Raw genomic sequence first — 20,813 nt, 5'->3', positions numbered from 1 at the left:
CACTACGGCACAGAAATAACAGCACCTCCAAGAACAGATGCCAAGCCTGTCATAGCATCACAGTCAGCACCTCACGGGAGGTGGGGGGGGGGGGGAGGGTGCTGGATACCTGTATTATTTTGCTGGCTTGAACTGATTCAGCCTCTACGTTGCGTGTGTTTTTTTTGTATTTGCTTTTTTACTGGAAAGAAAAACAGAGAGGAGTACCCCATCCTGATACATGTGTATTAAGTCTGCTGGGCCCAGCCTGGGCTAGACCACTGCTGTCAGACTAACTAATCTATCTATCTATGTATGTATGTATGTATGTATGATCTGTCGACTATACCCCCTTTCTGTCCTAAGGTTGCCATGGGCAACCTGTGTGTAGTCACCTAAAGATGAACAGGAAGCTGTGTCTGAGCAAAGCTTCTATTTTTGGAGCATCAGGAGAAAAGACAAGAGCATACATGCTTGTGTGTGTTTTTGTGACTTTGAGAGCACACAGGGTAACAGAGGGAGGAGGCAGATTGTGAGACGGAGTTACTAGAGAGAGCGCGAGGGAGGGCGCAAAGGAGGAAGGGAGCAAAGGAGGGAGGGAACATAGCGGAGGAGGCGGCGAGTGCGTGTTGATGCTGTACGTGGCGTCAGTATGATAAGTATAGAGACGGTGCGTGCAGCGCGGCTGAGACATCACCTTCACTCCCTCACCAGGGCAGGCCGTACTCACCGTGTATGTGAGGCTGGGCTGTATTTATAAAACACAGAAATCATTTTACATTATCGAAGCAGATTTTTATTTTGGGATACATTTTATTATAATTTTCAACAGTTTAAGTACATTTTCACTATTTAAAAGTCCAATTTTGAGAGAGGGAACATGAATACTTGGCTGTAATACTGAAAATATATAACAGGAATATTGGAAATATTTAGCTGAAATAGCTGATATACACTGAGTGTAGATGAGTTGGAGGAGACAGGTTAAAGAAGGATCTTTAAGCCTTGAGACTGATACATGGATTGTGTAATATGTGCCATTCAGAGGTTGAATGGGCAAGACAAAATATTGAAGTGCCTTTGAACGGGGTATGTTAGTAGGTGCCAGGTTGGAGGGGGGGTGGGTGTAACTCCATGTAAATACATGTAAAGCACTATAACACAATATGGCAGAGTGACAGCGCTGTACATTATAGTAGAATATAATGTGCTGTGTGACATCGTCATCGCATACTGCTTTGAGGCTGTTATTCCGACACTGCTAATGTGACAGTTCCTATAGCAGCGGGGTATCGTATGCTGACAAAGGCCAGGGGATGTTTGTGTGTGTGTGTGTGTGTGTGTGTGTGCGTGCGCGCCTGTGTGTGTGTGGACGAGGGCGCCGGCGGAGGCATGATGTTATCATATGGTCCTGGTCAGACAGAATGACCCTGCAGTGCCCACGCAGAAACCTCCTTTACAGAGCACGCTCACACGGTCAGGAGTCGGAGCAGCCACTGTAAAAGAACAGCAACTATTCAGGGTTAGAGGGCATTAGTAAGGGTATAGTCTGTATTAAAGGTGGGGTCAGGGTCAAGGTACTGTATAAGTTAGGCTTGAGGGTATGGTCTGGCACAGGACAGGTTAGGGTCAGGTTATGGTTCATGGTTACCGTCGAGATATAGGGTTATGGCTAGGGTTAGGGTTGAACCAGGATGTGGACATGAAGCTAGGTTTAGGGTTAGGGTTGTGGTTTAGGCTAGGGTTATGGTTGAACCAGGATGTGGACATGAAGCTAGGTTTAGGGTTGTGGTTTGGGTTAGGGTTGAACCAGGATGTGGACATGAAGCTAGGTTTAGGGTTAGGGTTGTGGTTTAGGTTAGGGTTGAACCAGGATGTGGACACGAAGCTAGGTTTAGGGTTAGGGTTGTGGTTTAGGCTAGGGTTAGGGTTGAACCAGGATGTGGACAGGGCTCGGGCCAGGGTTTTGGTTGATTTTACGGTCAAGGAGGACTCACGGCATTGATTTCTACGCCTTTGATCTCTGGGTTGCTCTCTGATTTAAACAAGGCTGGGGAGAAGGGACACAAACAACACAATATCATAACCTGCAACAAAATATAACACACCTAAGTGTTTGTGTGTGTGTGTTCAAATACCGAATAGCTTGCGCAGCCTGGAGACACAGGTCACAAAGCCGTGGAAAGGCAGGTGCAGCTCCCCAGAGCCAAACCTCTCCCACAGCAGCTGTATGACCTGGCCATTACACTGCACACCTAGCAGGAAGGAGGAAGAGGAGAGGGGAGGAGAGAATGATGAGGCAGGGATGAGAGGGAAGGAGAGAGAAATGTGTTATTATCCATTCAAGAGTGGAGTCCCTGCTGAAAAATAAACAGCATAAACCAGCATGCATTTCAAGCTGGTCCGTGCTGTTCTGATGCTGGTCATTCTGGTCTGACCAGCATGGTCTGACTTAGGGATGGGCAACTCCAGTCCTCTGGGCCTGATTGGTGTCACACTTTTGCTCCAGCGAACACACCTGACTCCTATAATCAACTAATCACTAATCAGTTTAGAATGCAATTTCTTTATTCAGCTGTTTTTGCTAGGAATGGGGGAACAAGTGTTACACCACTCCAGCCTCCTCAGACTGGAGTTGCCCATCTCTGGTTCTAGCTGGTCATGCTGATCCCACCATGCTGGTCTATGCCTGTCCAGCATGGTCTAGCTCCCTCAAACTCAATCCTGGACCTTGAAGCCAGTTCCACTGTGTCTTTTCATTGTTCCCCTCTAATCAGAGACGGATTTAGACCCGGGACACCAGATAGGTGCAATTATCAGGAAGAACAAAAAACAGCAGGCTCCAGACCTCATAGGGTAAGAGTTGAACACCCCTGATCTAGCTGGTCTGACCAGCATCCCACTAAGCACGGACCGACATTGACTGGTTTTAGACGTAGATTTTTGGTCCGGTCCAGACCAAATCTGAACCAATCATAGATGCCTATGTTTGGTTCAGATTTGGTCCGGTACGGACCAGCCTTTATTTGGCTCAAACATGAAGCTGTGTTTTTTTTTTTTTTTTACTTAACTTTTGACCAATCAGATCAGCTCTGAAAAAAATCTGATGTGAAAAGATCTGATGTGATTGGTCAAACCAATCCAATCTGTTCGTTGTTCCAGTTTAGATGGTTTGGTCGTCTCATTTATTCATCTTTCTAACCCTGGCAGTCATTCTGAATGCAGATTGTGGGTGAAGCCACTGTTATTTTTTATTTTTTATTTTATTTATTTTTTCACCTTTATTTAACCAGGTAGGCTAGTTGAGAACAAGTTCTCATTTACAACTGCGACCTGGCCAAGATAAAGCATAGCAGTGTGAACAGACAACACAAAGTTACATGGAGTAAGTAAACAATTAACAAGTCAATAACACAGTAGAAAAAAAAGGGGAGTCTATATACATTGTGTGCAAAAGGCATGAGGAGGTAGGCGAATAATACAAATTTTGCAGGTTAATAACACTGGAGTGATAAATGATCAGATGGTCATGTACAGGTAGAGATATTGGTGTGCAAAAGAGCAGAAAAGTAAATAAATAAAAACAGTATGGGGATGAGGTAGGTAAAAATGGGTGGGCTATTTACCGATAGACTATGTACAGCTGCAGCGATCGGTTAACTGCTCAGATAGCAGATGTTTGAAGTTGGTGAGGGAGATAAGTCTCCAACTTCAGCGATTTTTGCAATTCGTTATGGGAAAAACTACGCCCTCAATGCATGATATCTGTAATGTATTGTCTTAAATGATTAAGCACTGTGATGCTGGTACGCCTGCTCCCTCCAACGCTCAACGTCACCGGTCCCTTCAGATAGCCCTCAGTAATAAGGCAGCATTCTGTAATGTACACGCAGGGAGTCAGGAAGCAGGTGCAGAAGGTGAGTTTAATAATGAAAGAATACAAAACAGCGAGAAGCGTGCCGAACGTGTGAGAACTGCTGCTTGGTGACCGAGGCTTACTGAGGGCTGTATGAAGGGAGAGTAATATGGGTGGTAATGAAGGTCAGGTGTTCTTAATGACAGGGAGCAGGTGTGCGCAGTGATGGTTGCCAGGACCGGTGGTTAGTAGACCGACGTCGCCGGAGGGAGGGAGCCGGTGTGACAATACCAGTATCATCAGCATAAACTGGTCACTAGCATACCAGCATCAAAATGTCCAAAACACAACGAAGGCTGGTCACTAGCAAACCCAGCAGCATATGCTGGTCTATGCTGTTTTTTGTTCAGCAGGGGTGGAGTGTGAAATGTAAACGAGGATATGAAAGTGAGGTAGTGAGGGAATGGCAGGGTTCTCTCCCCAGAGAATATGAGTGGCGCTGCGGACTTGCTACGCCACTATATACAACTTTATTTGTTATCGTTTAAGGACAGGCATCGCACCCATAGGGTATTGTTCCGCTTTAGATTGCAGGAAATGGCCGTTACAGATGTTCAAAAACACAAACATCTCTCACCACCCCCCCCACCAAAATCCCGGAGTAAACTCTGAGTTAGAGATTGAGTGATAAGTGTGAGGATAAGAGGCAGAGACAGAGAAAGAGATTGTGTGTGTGTACGCACCAGCAGCCTGGAGGGCCAGACTAAGCTCAAAGGGGCTCATAGTCCCTGAAGAGTTCTGATCAAACTTGAAGAAGATGGACTGAAAGAGAGAGGTCAATGAAGGATGGTTGAGTAGCTGTTGAGTAGCTAACCTGCAAATACAGAAAATGCGCTGTACAGTTCCCTTTTCTTATGAATTCCTTTCCTCTTTATTAAACTCGCCCACCCTTCCTTCATCCACGCAATATTTCATGACAATAAACCCGCCAGTGGGATATGAGTTGATCTGCGCATCACTAGTGTGCATATCAGACAGAAAAATTGTTTCCTGGTCTATTTAAGTTGGTAACCCGTTTATAATAGCAATAAGGCGCCTCAGGGGTTTGTGGTATATTGCCAATATACGACAGCTGTATCCAGGCATTCTGCTTCACGTTGTGCCTAAGAACGCCAATATACCACAACCCCTCTGGCCTTATAGGGCTCCAACAGGCCACGCCCCTCTGTTGTTATTGTTCTGGATCCGACACACCCATGACACACCCGATCTCGCCACCTCCCACCCGCCTTCCATCTTTGAGGACATGTATTTCCAGCGTTAAGAGTTGTCACTAATATCTTGTCTGAGAAGGTTTGACCGACGCAATCAATATGGTATTGGCACCACCTTGCCCTTCGATAGGCTATGAGGAAGACTCACCTTATTGCTCATATCAATCAAATCCTCTCAGATCTCCACAAGTGCGTCGGGTCGATTTGGGATTGGCCGAGGTGTTGCGTTTCTAATTTCTGTTAGCTAGTTAAGTGGTCCAGTGTTTTGTCCCAGACTGTACTCCTCACGCCGGAGTCTAACTGATGCATTTTACTAGGCGAAGACGTTTTCCCACGTCTCGTGTAGCCAATATCAGGGTGACAGTCACAGTAAGCACACACATACAAGCAACAATACACGCAACATCAGTTATATTAATTTAAAAAATAAACATTGTCCGTTTTACTAACAAAAAATGTACAAAATGTGTAAAACAGTGAAATATACAACTCAAGACTCATCCTCTGGCTTCAAAACATAACTCCAAACTCTCGCGGTAGTTCCGTGGTTGTTAGATCGCGTTAGAACTGACCCAGGGTCTGTTTTTGTGGTGGCAGAAATGCTAAGGCTCATGTTTAGTGTAGTTTTTGGTGCTCTTTGAAACTCGGAATTGCTAATATTTAATACCACCATGGTAACGAGGATTGACTTGTTGCTTCACACCTTGGGGCTTGTCCCTTAAGCAGTCAATCAATCACATTTATTCATAAAGCCCTTTTAACATCAGCAGATATCACAAAGTGCTTAACAGAAAACCCAGCACTAAAACCCTAAACGGCAAGCAATGCAGTCGTACCTGCAGACTGCGAAGAGAGGTCAGCACAGGCTCTGTCTGCTCTCGGGTCAGACTGCTACGCCCCCCAGTCTGACAGGTGGGTTAGGGATCGCTCTCAGACACAGACAGAGGCGCTCAAAAGTACCAGGGCCCGTATCCACAAAGCATATCAGAGTATGAGTGCCGGTTGTTCCGTGCCCCAGAAAAAAAGAAAACTGTCGCTCAAACAGAAGAGGGAACTAACAAAAGTCACTGACGATCCAAACGAGACAGGTGGGGTTTTAGGAGGGGTTCTGAAAGACACTCATGGAGGTGTCCACTGAAAGTTGACGAGCAACAACTGGGACGTAAAAGACACTCATGGAGGTGTCCACTGAAAGTTGACGAGCAACAACTGGGACGTAAAAGACACTCACCATGAGCGGGCCCGCTAAATTTGCCCATGAAGAGGCAAACAAAATAAAACCCCACACCAAACTTAGGCCGGAAGCAAACCAAAAAGTGGAGCAAAACGAAAACAGGGAAGATCCGAATAAGGATATGTTTATTTGGAGAGAAAAAAAATAGGGAGTGCCAACTAAAAGGTGTTAACCCTCCACATCTCTCAAGCCAAGTGCAGTACTGGGCCAGCAGCTCTTAAATATCACTTGTGCCAGTACAGGTGAAACACCTGGTTAACAAGATGACAAGCCAGCACAGGTGTAAAACATACTGATTAATGAGGTGACACCATTAGGTGCGGCCATTGTGCTAACGTCCAACCTCGAAACATACATGGGAAAACCAAAGCCTGTAACAACTTCCCCCTTAAGACAACAAATATATCCTATATTTTTGTTGGACAAGTTTGCTCACAATGCGTCTCTACTTAAACAAGTCACCTTCTCCAATATAAACATGTTTCCTACTGGCTATCAATACAAGACCAATAAATATATATATATATATATATATATATATATATATATTATTTTGAGAAACAGAGGTAAAATCACATGCATTTCTATTACTCTCATCCCCTTGGAATGAGCTCTACCAAAATAAATCTCCAAAACAGCAAAATGTGGAGTCAAATAAAATGTTGGCAAGGGCTACACACTGGCTAAATATAAAACGTATGGACTGCCTACCCTTGAAAGGCAATCAGCAACCAAGTTGTCTGATTTCAACAGGAAACTCCTGCAATATGAGACTCCGGCGAAGGAGTCGATGATTCACGGAGCTCGTCTTTTGCAACAAAACGACAGGGTTACAATCGGTATAGACCACCAGAGGTGTAGAGACCGATACATAAACCTTGAAGTGCTGAAGACCAGCTTCCCCAAGCGAGCGTCTTTTTTCAATTAGTCAAGTACTGTTTTTGATGTGAGGCCAATTGCTTTGAAAAAGGGTGCTCATTCTCCAGACCACGTAGCACAATGTGCATGAGCCTTTGAAACGTGGCTCCAGCATTTTGTAACCCAAACGGGAATACAAACCATCAGCTGTGATAAAAGCAGACAGCTCTTTTGGTGTGCTCAGTTTAGGGGGACCTGCCAATATCCCTCCAGCAGATTGAACTTGCTAACGTACTTAGCAGCGCCAACACGGTCCACACAATCGTCGACTCGGGGCAAAGGGGAGGAGTCCGACTTAGTTGTCGGAAACAAAACCGCAGAGACCCATCTGCAATGCCGTGTTCAAACATAAAATCCGACTCACTGTGGAGTTTCTTCCTCTTTTCAGGATTTACTCGATAGGCATGTTGTTTGATTGGGGCAGAGTCCCCAATGTCAGTGTCATGCTCTGGCACACCTGAGAATAAACCCTGATATTCTAAAAGCAGTGCAACAATGTTGACTCTTTCCTCCAGAGACAAGTGTGCCAAAAAGACATCAAGGTTATCTAGAATCTGAGTTACTCAGCCATCCCACGGGCACAGGGTATATTGGGCTTTCCTCATGCTCTTGAGGAGGACTATAGTCAACAGTGACAGCCAGCAGTGGCAACAGGTAGAAGAACATCACTACCGGTTTCCACCGACTTCTCACGCCGGATGGTAACGGGTGTAGTATGTTTTTAATATGTTGACATGACCCAGCCAGGGTTTCTTCCTGCGCTCCAGTGTGGCAATGTAGTAATCCAGATTGCCATTTTCTTTTTTACTATGGAGTTATGGCCTGAAAAGCAAGCTTGCACGTTGACCCCAGAATAGGAAACAAAACCAGAACTTAGTCACCCACACTGAAAGTGCAGTTTAGGGCCTTTCTATCACACCAAACTTTCATTTTCATTTGCGCCTTCTCCCAATTCTCACTGGCAAACTCACAGGCGAGGTGCAATCTGTATCAATAACTGCTAACGTGCTCCAGCAAATTTGTTTTTGTGTTTAAGGTGTTGACTTGCAACAACCTCACTCGGAGTAAGCTCAAAGATTCCCAAACAACCTTCCGTGCTGCAAACAGCAAGAGGAACCCCTTCATCACAGTCTTTCTCAAACTCAAAGCACATGTCATTAAACGTCAGAGTGATGTACAATGTGAAACTGTACAGATGTGCGTTCTTCTACAGCTACAGTGGCTTGCGAAAGTATTCACCCCCCTTGGCATTTTTCCTATTTTGTTGCCTTACAACCTGGAATTAAAATGGATTTTTGGAGAGTTTGTATCATTTGATTTACACAATATGCCTACCACTTTGAAGATGCAAAATAGTTTTTATTGTGGAACAAACAAGAAACAAGAAAAAAAAACTGAACTTGAGCGTGCAGAACTATTCACCCCCCCAAAAGTCAATACTTTGTAGAGCCACCTTTTGCAGCTGCAAGTCTCTTGGGGTACGCTTGGCACAGCTGGCCACTGGGATTTTTGCCCATTCTGCAAGGCAAAACTGCTCCATCTCCTTCAAGTTGGATGGGTTCTGCTGGTGTACAGCAATCTTTAAGTCATACCACAGATTCTCAATTGAATTGAGGCCTGGGCTTTGACTAGACCATTCTAAGATATTTAAATGTTTCCCCTTAAACTACTCAAGTGTTGCTTTAGCAGTATGCTTAGGGTCATTGTCCTGCTGGAAGGTGAACCTCCATCCCAGTCTCAAATCTCTGGAAGACAAACAGGTTTCCCTCAAGAATTTCCCTGTACTTAGCACCATCCATCATTCCTTTAATTCTGACCAGTTTCCTCATCCCTGCCGATGAAAAACATCCCCACAGCATGATGCTGCCACCACCATGGTGGGATCGGGGTGATGAGAGGTGTTGAGTTTGCGCCAGACATAGCGTTTTCCTTGATGGCCAAAAAGCTACATTTCTGTCTCATCTGACCAGAGTGAGTACCTTCTTCCATATGTTTGGGGAGTCTCCCACATGCCTTTTGGCAAACACAATTTTTTCTTTAAGCAATGGCTTTTTTTCTGGACGCTCTTCTGTAAAACCCAGCTCTGTGGAGTGTACGGCTTAAAGTGGTCCTATGGACAGATACTCCGATCTCCGCTGTGGAGCTTTGCAGCTCCTTCAGGGTTATCTTTGGTCTCTTTTGTTGCCTCTCTGATTAATGCCCTCCTTGCCTGCTCCCTGAGTTTTGGTGGACGGCCCTATCTTGGCAGGTTTATTGTGGTGCCATATTCTTTCCATTTTTTAATAATGGATTTAATGGTGTTCTGTGGGATGTTCAACGTTTATAACCCAACCCTGATCTGTACTTCTCCACAACTTTGTCCTTAACCTGTTTGGAGAGGTGCCGCTTCATGGTGCCGCTTGCTTGGTGGTGTTGCAGACTCTGGGGCCTTTCAGATCAGGCGTATATATACTGAGATCATCTGACAGACCATGTGACACTTAGATTGCACACAGGTGGACTTTATTTAACTAATTATGTGACTTCTGAAGGTAATTGGTTACACCAGATCTTATTTAGGGGCTTCATAGCAAAGGGGGTGAATACATACGCACGGACCACTTTTCCGTATTTCATTTTAAGTTATTTTTTAAATTTTACTTCACCAATTTGGACTATTTTGTGTATGTCCATTACATGAAATCCAAATAAAAATATATTTAAATTACAGGTTGTAATGCAACAAAATAGGAAAAACTCCAAGGGGATGAATACTTTTGCAAGGCACTGTAAGCTATACATAACAGAGGTGACACCCATTCGATGTGGCCAATATTCTAATGAGCTAACATCCAACCTCGCTGATCTAGGATCAGATTAGCCTTTTAGATCATAATCAATAAGATTATATGGACGGATCCTAGATCAGCAGATCTACTCTGAATATGCTTTGTGGATACGGGTCCTAGCAAGAAAAACAAAGCCAGTGAGATGTAAGGGGAAACGCTGTGACAACTGGCCAAATAAAAGGATACTTCCTCTCCAAAGATGAGCTGTCTGCATGTCTCCAGTGGCAGCTGGTAGTCTTTCTCCAGAACTGAGAGAGAGGGAGAGAGGGGAGGGGTGAACAAGGCAGAGGATTGTAATGGTATACTAGCTATGAGGTTTTGCCTAGAAAAGTAATCTGTTTCCCCAAAAAAATGTGTCTCTTACTACTCTGCTCCCACCTACTGGCTTTTACTGGTACTGCTGTGTACGAATATTCCCCAGCAACATGCAATAGTGGTAGCCTTCATTGCAGCAGTTTAAAGAGTTCTGCAACATGGTTTGACTAAATTAACATATCACCTTGTAATGACAACCCGAGTTCATTAAACCCCCTAAGGTTGATGTCAACGGAAATCTAATTAGCATAATAATAACAAATCCCCATAGAAATCTGTCAGTTTAAGCTAGAGATAAATGTTTTTGCATTGGATGCGTCTTAATCCACCACATTCGCCTACGTCGCCCTTCCTCATCATCTGAGCCAATCTGACAACGTCTGTCTATAGCGTCCAAACAGTTTGGGCTGCCCAATAATATGACTCTCACGAACACATACATACATGGCGGTTGTTGTGCTCTAGGACGCCCACAGGCCACACAAGATTCATCGTTTAGCTGTTGTTTCATGTCGTGAATCTGTTATTCAACGTGTTTGTATTGAACAATAGCAGTAGGCCAAAAAAATATCTATATTTTTTCATTTTGAATATATTTTTGGGATACTTCAAGGGGTCTTAAACCCCCCCCCCCCGGATTAGACAGGGCTTAGACTCTTATGGGTTCATTAATGATCTAACCTGAGTTAACCAGCTTCATGAACTCCTTAGCATTCAGCTTGTCATCCTGCCAGGGAGAGAGAACAGGAGGTAAAGACTGTCTAAGGGAGACATTTATCTTCTATGATTGAGTTATATTTAGAGATGAGAGAATTCCTACCGGCCCCGCCACCTCATCAAAGGTCTTCTGTACTCTCTTGCGATCCTCTGGCAAGACTGGTGGCATTGACATGACCTGTGAAGGACACACACGCACAGACAGTTGGCTTGGTGAACTGGAGAGCAGGACTGCAGTAGAAGTAGACTTCAGTAAGGTTTAACTCACCATGAGGAAGCCAGTGGAGCAGGTGAAGTCTTGGGTCCTGGAATACAAGGAGGAGCACCATCAGTCTGTTACTAATTATCTTCATCATCATCACCCCCCCCCCCTCTCCGTACCCCAGATTGTTGCCAGTCTTGGAGTAGACGCGGAGGAAGAATTCCGCAGGCACGTTGGGCCTGTAGGTGGAGGCCAGGATCACGTAGTTTCCCGGGTCCAGCCTCACCTTCCTCCACACAGCTCTAGGGTGACAAAAGAAGAAGACAACCTCTATGGGAGTAAAAAAATGAATGAAAGTATATATGGAGGTCCTTTAATGTTTGTGTTTTTTTTATTTTTCTTTGTGTGTTTCCTATACTCCTGCCTTGATTGTAGTATCTGTGTAATTGCTTGGTCTTGTTATGCAGGGCTCTCTTGAAAGGGAGACATTGGTCTCAATGGGACTCCTCTGCCAAAATAAAGGCTCCAAAGAAAATCTAATAATTGTGTATTGTGTAAAGTGTATTGACTGTTTTCATAAAAATGTGACATATTTGCAGTAAAGACTGGCTACTGAAGTACCTGAGGGGCTGGTACTTCCCAGAGCGCCCCACAGGGTGCTGGTTAGGGAAGAAACTCTGGTCCAAACACAGGCCCTGGAGCTACGAGAGTGGGAGGGTAGAGGAGAGAGAAAAAGGCAGAGATAGAAAATATGGAGTAAAGGAGATGGTGGAGAGAGAGGGAGCAGCGACCATAGTTGGTCGATTTAAAAGTGGAGTCTAACTAAAGTAAATAGTTGTGTTTTTCAAATACTTTACTACAAAATACTCACCTCTGGAGGAACCTGCAGATACAGGAAAGACATCAGATTAACTGAAAATGTAGAACGTTCACATTCACAGCACATACAATTGACAACACATTCTCTCTCTCACCCTGTAGATGTGGAAGGCGATGTGGAGAAAGTTAATTTTATTCCTCTTTCTCCGGTCTTTCTGCAGTAGTTCCACCAGCACGGTGCACTGCTTTGCTTTCTTCTTCTGCTTCTCTGCCACCATCTTCTCCTCCGGGGTCATCTCTTCATCCTCATCTTCATCATCATCTTCTTCTTCCTTGTCCTGCTCGGCAAGGACAAGCTGGAACTGGGGATTCTTCCAGAAGGATCCTACGAGAGAGAGAGAGAGAGACAGAGGGATAGTTAGATAACGGGGGTAGAGAAAGGTTTGATGAAAAGGAAAGGAGTAAATGCCATTGGAACGAGCTGTTCTCCCTGTTCTCCCAGGGATCTGTTCTCCCTGGCAGACGGTATCGGAGCACGAGGTCTGATACCAACAGGCTCAGAGACCGTTTCTATCTACAAGCCATCAACACTTGAACTGGACTGACTACCTGCTCTGATTCTCCCGAACCTTAGCACACATGCACTCACCCACACACACAAAACACACATTCATGCTACACACAAATCACAACTGCTGCTACCAGACTCTTATTATACTGTTCAGTTTATCCACTCCCCCCCCCCCCATTCCTCCTTACCTGCAAGTAAGCATTTCATTGGACAATGTATACCATGTGTATCCCGTACATATCACTCGTGAAACTTGAAACACACTCACGACGGTAACTACGACTGCCCCCTGCGGTGGAGCCCGATACCCAGGAGCCTTTGTGGGAGCTGAGTGTCCATGCAGAGGTGGGGGCGGCAGGGGAGTCGGGTGTGTCCTCGTCCACTATGGGTTCAGGGTTCACGCTACACAGCTCCACTGTGTCAAACAGCCTGTTGAAGTCCTCCACATTCATCCTGACACACAGAGAGGATACAGACTGTCAGAGTGTGTGTGTGTGTATGTGTGTGTGTGTGTGTGTTATTTTTGTAGGTATGTTTGTGTCTACGTGTGTTTGTAATGCCAGAACCTACCAGAATTCTCCATCCTCACTCTTTTTCAGCTCAATCCTTTTCTTTTCAGCAGCATCCACATCGTCCCAGTCTTTACTCCTAATAAAAAAAAGAACTCGCTATTAACCATCAATTATTCTCACAGCTTGCTAGAGCACTGTGAACTGCGGTGGCGCAATGGTCTGAGCATCACGAGTTCAATCGTTTAAAAAAACATTGTTTGCGAGTGCCAAGGAAGGCATACAGTGACGTTTTATGGACCCTTTGAAACGTTCCAACATCAAAGTCTATTTCTATTGACCAGGCTGGGTGTAGCCCCAGCCTGTGTAACGACAAAATGAAACATGTGCACGCACGTACCTCGCACGCGCACACATACTCTTCCTTACTTGTCACTCCAGGGTCCAGAGTACTCCACAAAGCCCCAGGGATTCCTCAGCCTCAGCAACAAGGCCTCACCATCCGGCTTCTTCACCTGAACCACACACACACACAATGGTAACACTTCATTTGAAGGGGACCTTATTGCAGTGTAATAACACTATAAGAAGTATTGTAATTCATTGTGATTATTCATAGTTACATGTTGCTAGTACAGGATGTAACTGGTGGTAATTGCAGTCTGTAATTACAGAGAAAGTTTGTTCCTACACTACATGACTGCTCATCTTACATCTCATTCCAAAATCATGGGCATTAATATGGAGTTGGTCCTCCATTTCCCCCATTTGCTGCCCCTCCCGCAGTTCGGCGTTCCAATTCATCCCAAAGGTGTTTGATGGCGTTGAGGTCAGGACTCTGTGCAAGCCAGTCATGTTCTTCCACACCAATCTCGACAAACCATTTATGTATGGACCTCGGTTTGTGCACGGGGGCATTGTCATGCTGAAACTGGAAAGGGCCTTCCCCAAACTGTTGCCACAAAGTTGGAAGCGCAGAATAGTCTAGAATGTCATTGTATGCTGTAGCATTAAGATTTCCCTTCACTCCAATTTGCATTCCACCTCAACAGATCCACAGATGATGCAATCTCTATTGCACTCAACACTGCCCTTTCCCACCTGGACAAAAGGACACCTATGTGAGAATGCTTTTCATTGACTACAGCTCAGCGTTCAACACCATTGTGCCCTCAAAGCTCATCACTAAGCTAAGGACCCTGGGACTAAACGCCTCCCTCTGCAACTGGATCCTGGACTTCCTGACGGGCCGCCCCCAGGTGGTAAGGATAGGGAACAACATATCAGGTGTCCACGCTGATCCTCAACACGGGGGTCCCTCAGGGGAGCGTGCTCAGTCCCCGCCTGTACTCCCTGTTTACTCATGACTGCATGGCCAAACACGACTCCAACAGCATCATCAAGTTTGCCGATGACACAAGTGGTAAGCCTGCAATGTTTGACTGTCTCGCTCTCCTTGAGCAAAGATCTACTCGTCTCGCACACATGATGACGCGCAAACACAGACGCACTAAAATGCCAATCCAATCTTGGCTGAAATTAATTTCCCATAGGGCCAACCGAGATGCGCAGTGGTCTAAGGCACTGCATCGCAGTGCTAGCTGCGCCACTAGAGATTCTGGGTTCGAGTCCAGGCTCTGTCGCAGCCGGCCTAGACTGGGAGACCCATGGAGCGGCGTACAATTGGCCCAGCGTTGTCTTGGTTATGGGAGGGTTTGGCAGGCAGGAATGTCCTTGTCCCATCGCGCACTAGCGACTCCTGTGGCGGGCCGGGCGCAGTGCACGCTGACACAGTCGCCAGGTGTACGGTGTTTCCTCCGACACATTAGTGCGACTGGCTTCCGGGTTAAGTGGGCATTGTGTCAAGAAGCAGTGCAGCTTGGTTGGATTGTGTTTCTGAGGACGAACGGTTCTCGACCTTCGCCTCTCACAAGTTTGTACAGGAGTTGCAGCGATGAGACAAGACTGTAACTACTCCTACTCCAACATGAAAAAGGGGTCAAAAATATTTTATACATTAAAAAAAAATAATAATAATAATTTCCAAGACTTTCCCAAAATACACCCTTTTAAAATTCCATGACTTTCCTGGATTTTCATGACTACGAACTCTGTAGTATGAGGGCACTTTTAGGCAGGTCTGAAGCTGAAAAAGAAAGACAATTATTGCCTATTTTACACCAATTTTCTTGATTTAGGGATGACAGGTAGCCTTGAGGTTAGAGCATTGGGCCAGTAACCGAAAGGTTGCTGTTTCCAATCCCGGAGCCACCTAATGTCACGACTTCCACCCAAGGTGGCTCCTCTGCCTGTTCGGGCGGCGCTCGGCGTCTCCGGTCTACTAGCTGCCACCGATCCTTTTTCCTTTTCTTTTGGTTATGTCTGTTTTGTGTTTCACCTGGTTTCATTTAGGTTAATTTGGAGGGGGGGGGGGTATTTATCTCGACATTTAATTTGGGTTATTTGTGCGGGATTGTTTTCATTTGACTGTCAGTTTGGGTTGCGTTTTCTCTAGTTCATGTTTAACATGTGTTTTATCCCTGGACTGTGTTTGAGTGGGGTGTCATGGCTACTGCTGTAGTCCGGTGTCCTGTGATTTTTGAGCTGGTTTATTAAACGCCCTTTTCATTCGGAACTTGTTTCTCCTGCGCCTGACTCCACACCCACATCTCCTTGGGGAGTGTTGACACCTAACCCTAATTGCTTCATGGACGCTATATAATAGCAACTCTGGCTGTGACGATTCTCCCTGAGGGTGTCTCAAGGAGAGTTGGAATATGCAAAAACACACTTGTGTGTAACTGGACAAATATTGGCAACCCCAAAATAACTTATTTTTATGAACTACTGAAAACACTACCTAGATTTGAATTTAGTTAAACTACCACCAAGCTACTGTAGTTACACTACTAGTTGAACTTCTCCCCGACACTGCTAGCTAGCTAGCAAACGTTAGCTGCGTTGTTTGGTAGGCCTACCAACTACGCTATACAGAATATACTTTCCATCCTTGACAGCTAATGTTAGCTACCTAAAGCTGGTGAATAGTACGGTACCCAAGGCAAGGGTATAACGTGAGACACACCTCTCATAATAACGTTAGCTAGCAAAAAATAAATTTTAAAAAAGCTAGCTACTTGTGTCAACACACAACCCTAGCTAGCTAGATTGTTAGTTTTAGCAAGCACCATTATTAGTATAATGCTAGCTAACGGGATAACACAACAACTAGGTACCCAGCCTAGCTATAGGCATTAACACTAAATGATAGAAATCATGATAATGATGGCTATTTGTAGAGTGTCTTTGGTACATTTTCATATATTCTTCTTCTCTACCACAGATTCCCACAAGGTCTCATACTCTAGGATGGGAAATGCTTACAAAAAACAAACAGAAGAAGACAGACTGTTACGGATACAGGTATCCTGTGTGTGTGTATCCTGTGTTGTTTGCTCTCCTTCTCCCCTCACAGGTGAAAATCATTACTCCCCAATCGGTCAACAATCAATCATCAATCAGAAGACACACCTCCTCCTGTTTCCTACCCTATCACAGTTCCTTTCCCTTGGTTTAAAAACCCCATCAGTTGTTTGCTCTAGAGCTCAATCTCTCTGTAAATGCCATGTCTGTAGGTCTCTGTGTTTCACTCTCTCTTTGTGTATTAACCTCTCTTTTGTTTGAGCACCTCCATATCACTTTGTCATCACCTGTGAGTATTGTTTTTGGCTATGGCGTTTGTGTTTGATTACTGGTGGGAAAAGGGGGAAACCAAGACAAGTCGCCCATGGGCATACACTACCCGTAGGTAGACTTTGTTAAAAACACTAGTTAGAACTGGGCGGACCACCCACTGTATTTTTGGTTAGTTAGTTAGCTGTTGTTAAATTAGGCTAGCCTAGCTTAGGTTTTTTTGAATACTTATTGTTTCTTTCCTTGGGTCCAGCTCAGCCCCTTTTCCTGCTCCCCCCATTACCGTGTGTTTATTAATAAACCTTGAGTTTGACGGTAGATTTCAGTTGTCCTGGTTATTTCGTTCACACTTTTGCTTTGTCACAATTATAATTTGCATGAGTTATGTTACGGGTCTCATTACCATCCCCCTAGACTGTCGGGCCAAAAGGGATTCGTAACACAGACGTTGTCGATTTCCATTGTTACTTGTAATGTTAAAAAGATGAAAAATATCATCCTTTTTTCTCTGAAATAGCTAGCGAGCTAACTCGGCTACTCACCATACACATTTGACTCATCACTATTAAAATTGTTAATTTATGTTATTGAGTAGGTCTATACCTTTATTTTTAATTAATCAAATTATTAAAACAACAATAGAAATCCTTATTATTTTGTAAGAAATGTAAGGTATTTTTTACACGTTGCAATAAAGTTAACTAAAGTAGAAGCTCATATTTTGTTTGTTTTCACTTGGTAATGAGTGCTATGTAATTATAGGCAATTGCTCATAGGTAGCTTTTTATGTAGGTAACGTACTATGTAGGTACACAATAATTACAAGTAAGTAACCCTCAAGATACATTTAATTTGAACTATCTAAATCCTGTGTAACAGCTAGTAATTACATTGTACTTAGGCAGATATTACATGCACTCTGTGTTTATCCTCTCACTTGGATGTCGCTTCCAGAAGTTTTCAAATGACAGACGGGCTGTTAGGATAGGGAATGTACTTCACAAGTACACATTCATTACAAGTAAGTTAAGTTATCCTCAAGATACACAGGATTTAGCTAGTTAAAATGAAGTGTAACACCTAGTAATTACATTACACTCTGTGGTGTACTCCAACTTGGATGGCAAGGAGGTTAATCTTGTACACATTATAAGTAATATCTTTATTATGACCTTGGATGACACCCGTATGGTAGTCAATGAGGTTCACCTATATGTGCGGCTTTGGAAAACCTATCCACAACCGTAAGGGCCGAAGCAGGGACGACCATCCGGCTAGAACCGAGTAAATAACAGAGCACAACGAGCCTGCCTTGAGTTGAGGCATTTGGCGGTACGAAGATATTCTAGATTCTTATGGTCGGTCCATACTAACAATGGGTGATCCGCCCCTTTAAGCCAGTGCCCCCACTCCTCAAGGGCCACCTTGACTGCAAGAAGTTCCCAACTACCAATGTCATAGTTCCTCTCAGCGGAATTAAGGCGATGGGACAGGAAAGCGCAGGGATACAACTTTTTGTCCAGGGTAGAACGGCCTCTACTCCAACGTCCAAAGCGTCGACCTCCACCACGAACTGACGGGACAGGTCCTGATCGATTAGGATGGGGGCAGTGGTGAAACTATAATTAAGACTCAGAAACGGCCAGTCAGCATCTGGGAACCACGTGAACGGAACCTTGGGAGAGGTGAGTGTAGAGAGGGGGGAAGCCAGGGTGCTGTAGCCCCAAATGAAGCGGCGGTAGAAATGTGCAGATCCCAGGAAACGCTGCAGCTGCACTCTGGATGTGGGTTGGGGCCAATCCACATCCTCTCTCACCTTGCCAGGATCCATCTGAAGGTTCCCTGCAGCGATGACGTATCCCAAAAAGGATATAGTGGAGAAATGGAGTTCACATTTCTCTGCTTTGGCAAACAAATGGTTCTCCAGGAGGCGCTGGAAGACTTGTCGGATGTGGAGGACATGCTCTTGAGTCGAAAGGGAAAAGACAAGAATGTCGTTGAGGTAGACAAACACAAACCGGTTTATCATGTCACGTTGACCAGGGCTTGAAACACTGCGGGAGCGTTGGTCAGTCTGAACAGCATAACCAGGTACTTTTAGAGGCTCGAATGCCGAGGAGAGGAGTGTTAGAGGGTAATGATTTTTTTACTATGATGTCATTGAGGCCCCGGTAGTCGATACACGGACGCAGGGTTTTGTCTGTTTATTCCACAAAGAAGAACCGTGCGTCGGCAGGGGATTCAGAAGGATGAATGCTCCCTGCAGCTAGAGAGTCCTCAATGTAGTCCTCCATGGCCTTGGTCTCTGGGCCAGACAGAGAATAAAGCCACCCCTGAGGCGGTGTGGTGCCCCGGAGCAGATCAATGGCGCAATTGTCGGGACGATGCGGCGGAAGGGATGTGGCGCGAGCCTTGTTGAATACCTCTCAGAGGTTCTGGTACTCTGCGGGATTGGCGGAGAGATCCGAAGGCTTTTCCCAAGCCCACAGGAGGATGTCTCGGGGCAGGCTGTGCCGCCTTAACACAATGTGCGTGGCAGAACGGGCTCCAACACAGGATAGAACCAGTAGCCCAGTCAAAACCACAGGAACACGAGGAGATTTAAATGAGTAGAAACTGCAAACAGGCACAAGGACATCCAGTGCATCTAGCCACAAGAGATTACAACCTTGTGACAGTTGTCACTGAATTGGATGCAGCTGAGAAGAATCATTAGTGAATTTAGTGGAAACCCATTTGTAACACGCATGGTAAGAAGCATTTGTTGTTACACCTCTGTAATTACAGACTGCAATTACCACCAGTACAACTATGAGATTACAATTAACTACAATACTTGTTACAATGTAATTACACATGTAATTAAACTGTAATAATGACCCCTTAAAATGTAGTGTTACTGGAAACGCAAACAATTATGTGAGCAAAGTGCAAAGATTTTCTATCCAAAATATAAAAGTGGATTATTTTCTGATGACTTTAGCTTGGTGAAGCACAGTATGCTACATACCGTGTCAGTGTCTGTGATGGCGTAGGCATGGCCCTTCACCAGTCCCTCTGCAGTCACTGTGCCTATCTCACGATAGTTACTAGCCTGTGGAGATACACAGCACATAGAGAGCAACTCACCACAGGTGCTGCATACACAGTAAGAATCACACTTGCCATCACAGTAGCTATTGACGAAGGAGAGGTGTGAGGAAGGTACAGTGGGGCAAAAAAGTATTTAGTCAGCCACCAATTGTGCAAGTTCTCCCACTTAAAAAGATGAGGCCTGTAATTTTCATCATAGGTACACTTCAACTATGACAGACAAAATGAGAAGAAAAATCCTGAAAATCACATTGTAGTATTTTTAATGAATTTATTTGCAAATGATGGTGGAAAATAAGTATTTGGTCAATAACAAAAGTTTCTCAATACTTTGTTATATACCCTTTGTTGGCAATGACAGAGGTCAAACGTTTTCTGTAAGTCTTCACAAGGTTTTCACACACTGTTGCTGGTATTTTGGCCCATTCCTCCATGCAGAGCTCCTCTAGAGCAGTGATGTTTTGGGGCTGTTGCTGGGCAACACAAACTTTCAACTCCCTCCAAAGATTTTCTATGGGGTTGAGATCTGGAGACTGGCTAGGCCACTCCAGGACCTTGAAATGCTTCAAGGCCCCAAAGCATGATGTTTCCACCCCATGCTTCACAGTAGGTATGGTGTTCTTTGGATGCAACTCAGCATTCTTTGTCCTCCAAACACGACAAGTTGAGTTTTTACCCAAAAAATCTCCCAATCTTCTTCTGGATCATCCAAATGCTCTCTAGCAAACTTCAGACGGGCCTGGACATGTACTGGCTTAAGCAGGGGGACACGTCTGGCACTGCAGGATTTGAGTCCCTGGCGGCG

At 44.8% G+C, this 20,813-nt stretch overlaps 1 protein-coding gene across 1 annotated transcript in view; it reads right to left on the bottom strand.

Moving 5' to 3' along the window:
* Positions 1-752: 752 nt before the first annotated feature.
* Positions 753-20,813, bottom strand: part of LOC110507400 (calpain-12-like) — a 33,187-nt gene continuing 13,126 nt past the window's right edge. Inside the window, exons 4-20 of the mRNA XM_090224299.1 lie at positions 19,926-20,009; positions 13,652-13,737; positions 13,284-13,361; positions 12,982-13,166; positions 12,298-12,527; positions 12,195-12,206; positions 11,945-12,024; positions 11,503-11,625; positions 11,390-11,426; positions 11,225-11,299; positions 11,086-11,131; positions 10,276-10,337; positions 5,946-6,014; positions 4,579-4,657; positions 2,118-2,234; positions 1,977-2,029; positions 753-1,475 (exon numbers count right to left, since the gene is read on the bottom strand). Of these exons, the coding sequence (XP_090080425.1) occupies positions 1,449-1,475; positions 1,977-2,029; positions 2,118-2,234; positions 4,579-4,657; positions 5,946-6,014; positions 10,276-10,337; positions 11,086-11,131; positions 11,225-11,299; positions 11,390-11,426; positions 11,503-11,625; positions 11,945-12,024; positions 12,195-12,206; positions 12,298-12,527; positions 12,982-13,166; positions 13,284-13,361; positions 13,652-13,737; positions 19,926-20,009 (1,443 nt within the window). The 3' untranslated portion in view covers positions 753-1,448. The remainder of the gene's footprint in view (positions 1,476-1,976; positions 2,030-2,117; positions 2,235-4,578; positions 4,658-5,945; positions 6,015-10,275; positions 10,338-11,085; positions 11,132-11,224; positions 11,300-11,389; positions 11,427-11,502; positions 11,626-11,944; positions 12,025-12,194; positions 12,207-12,297; positions 12,528-12,981; positions 13,167-13,283; positions 13,362-13,651; positions 13,738-19,925; positions 20,010-20,813) is intronic.

Source organism: Oncorhynchus mykiss, chromosome 27 (assembly GCF_057628025.1).
Source record: "Oncorhynchus mykiss isolate SJ-2025 chromosome 27, ASM5762802v1, whole genome shotgun sequence".
NCBI lineage: Eukaryota > Metazoa > Chordata > Actinopteri > Salmoniformes > Salmonidae > Oncorhynchus > Oncorhynchus mykiss.
This window is presented reverse-complemented; position numbering and strand designations above follow the sequence as displayed.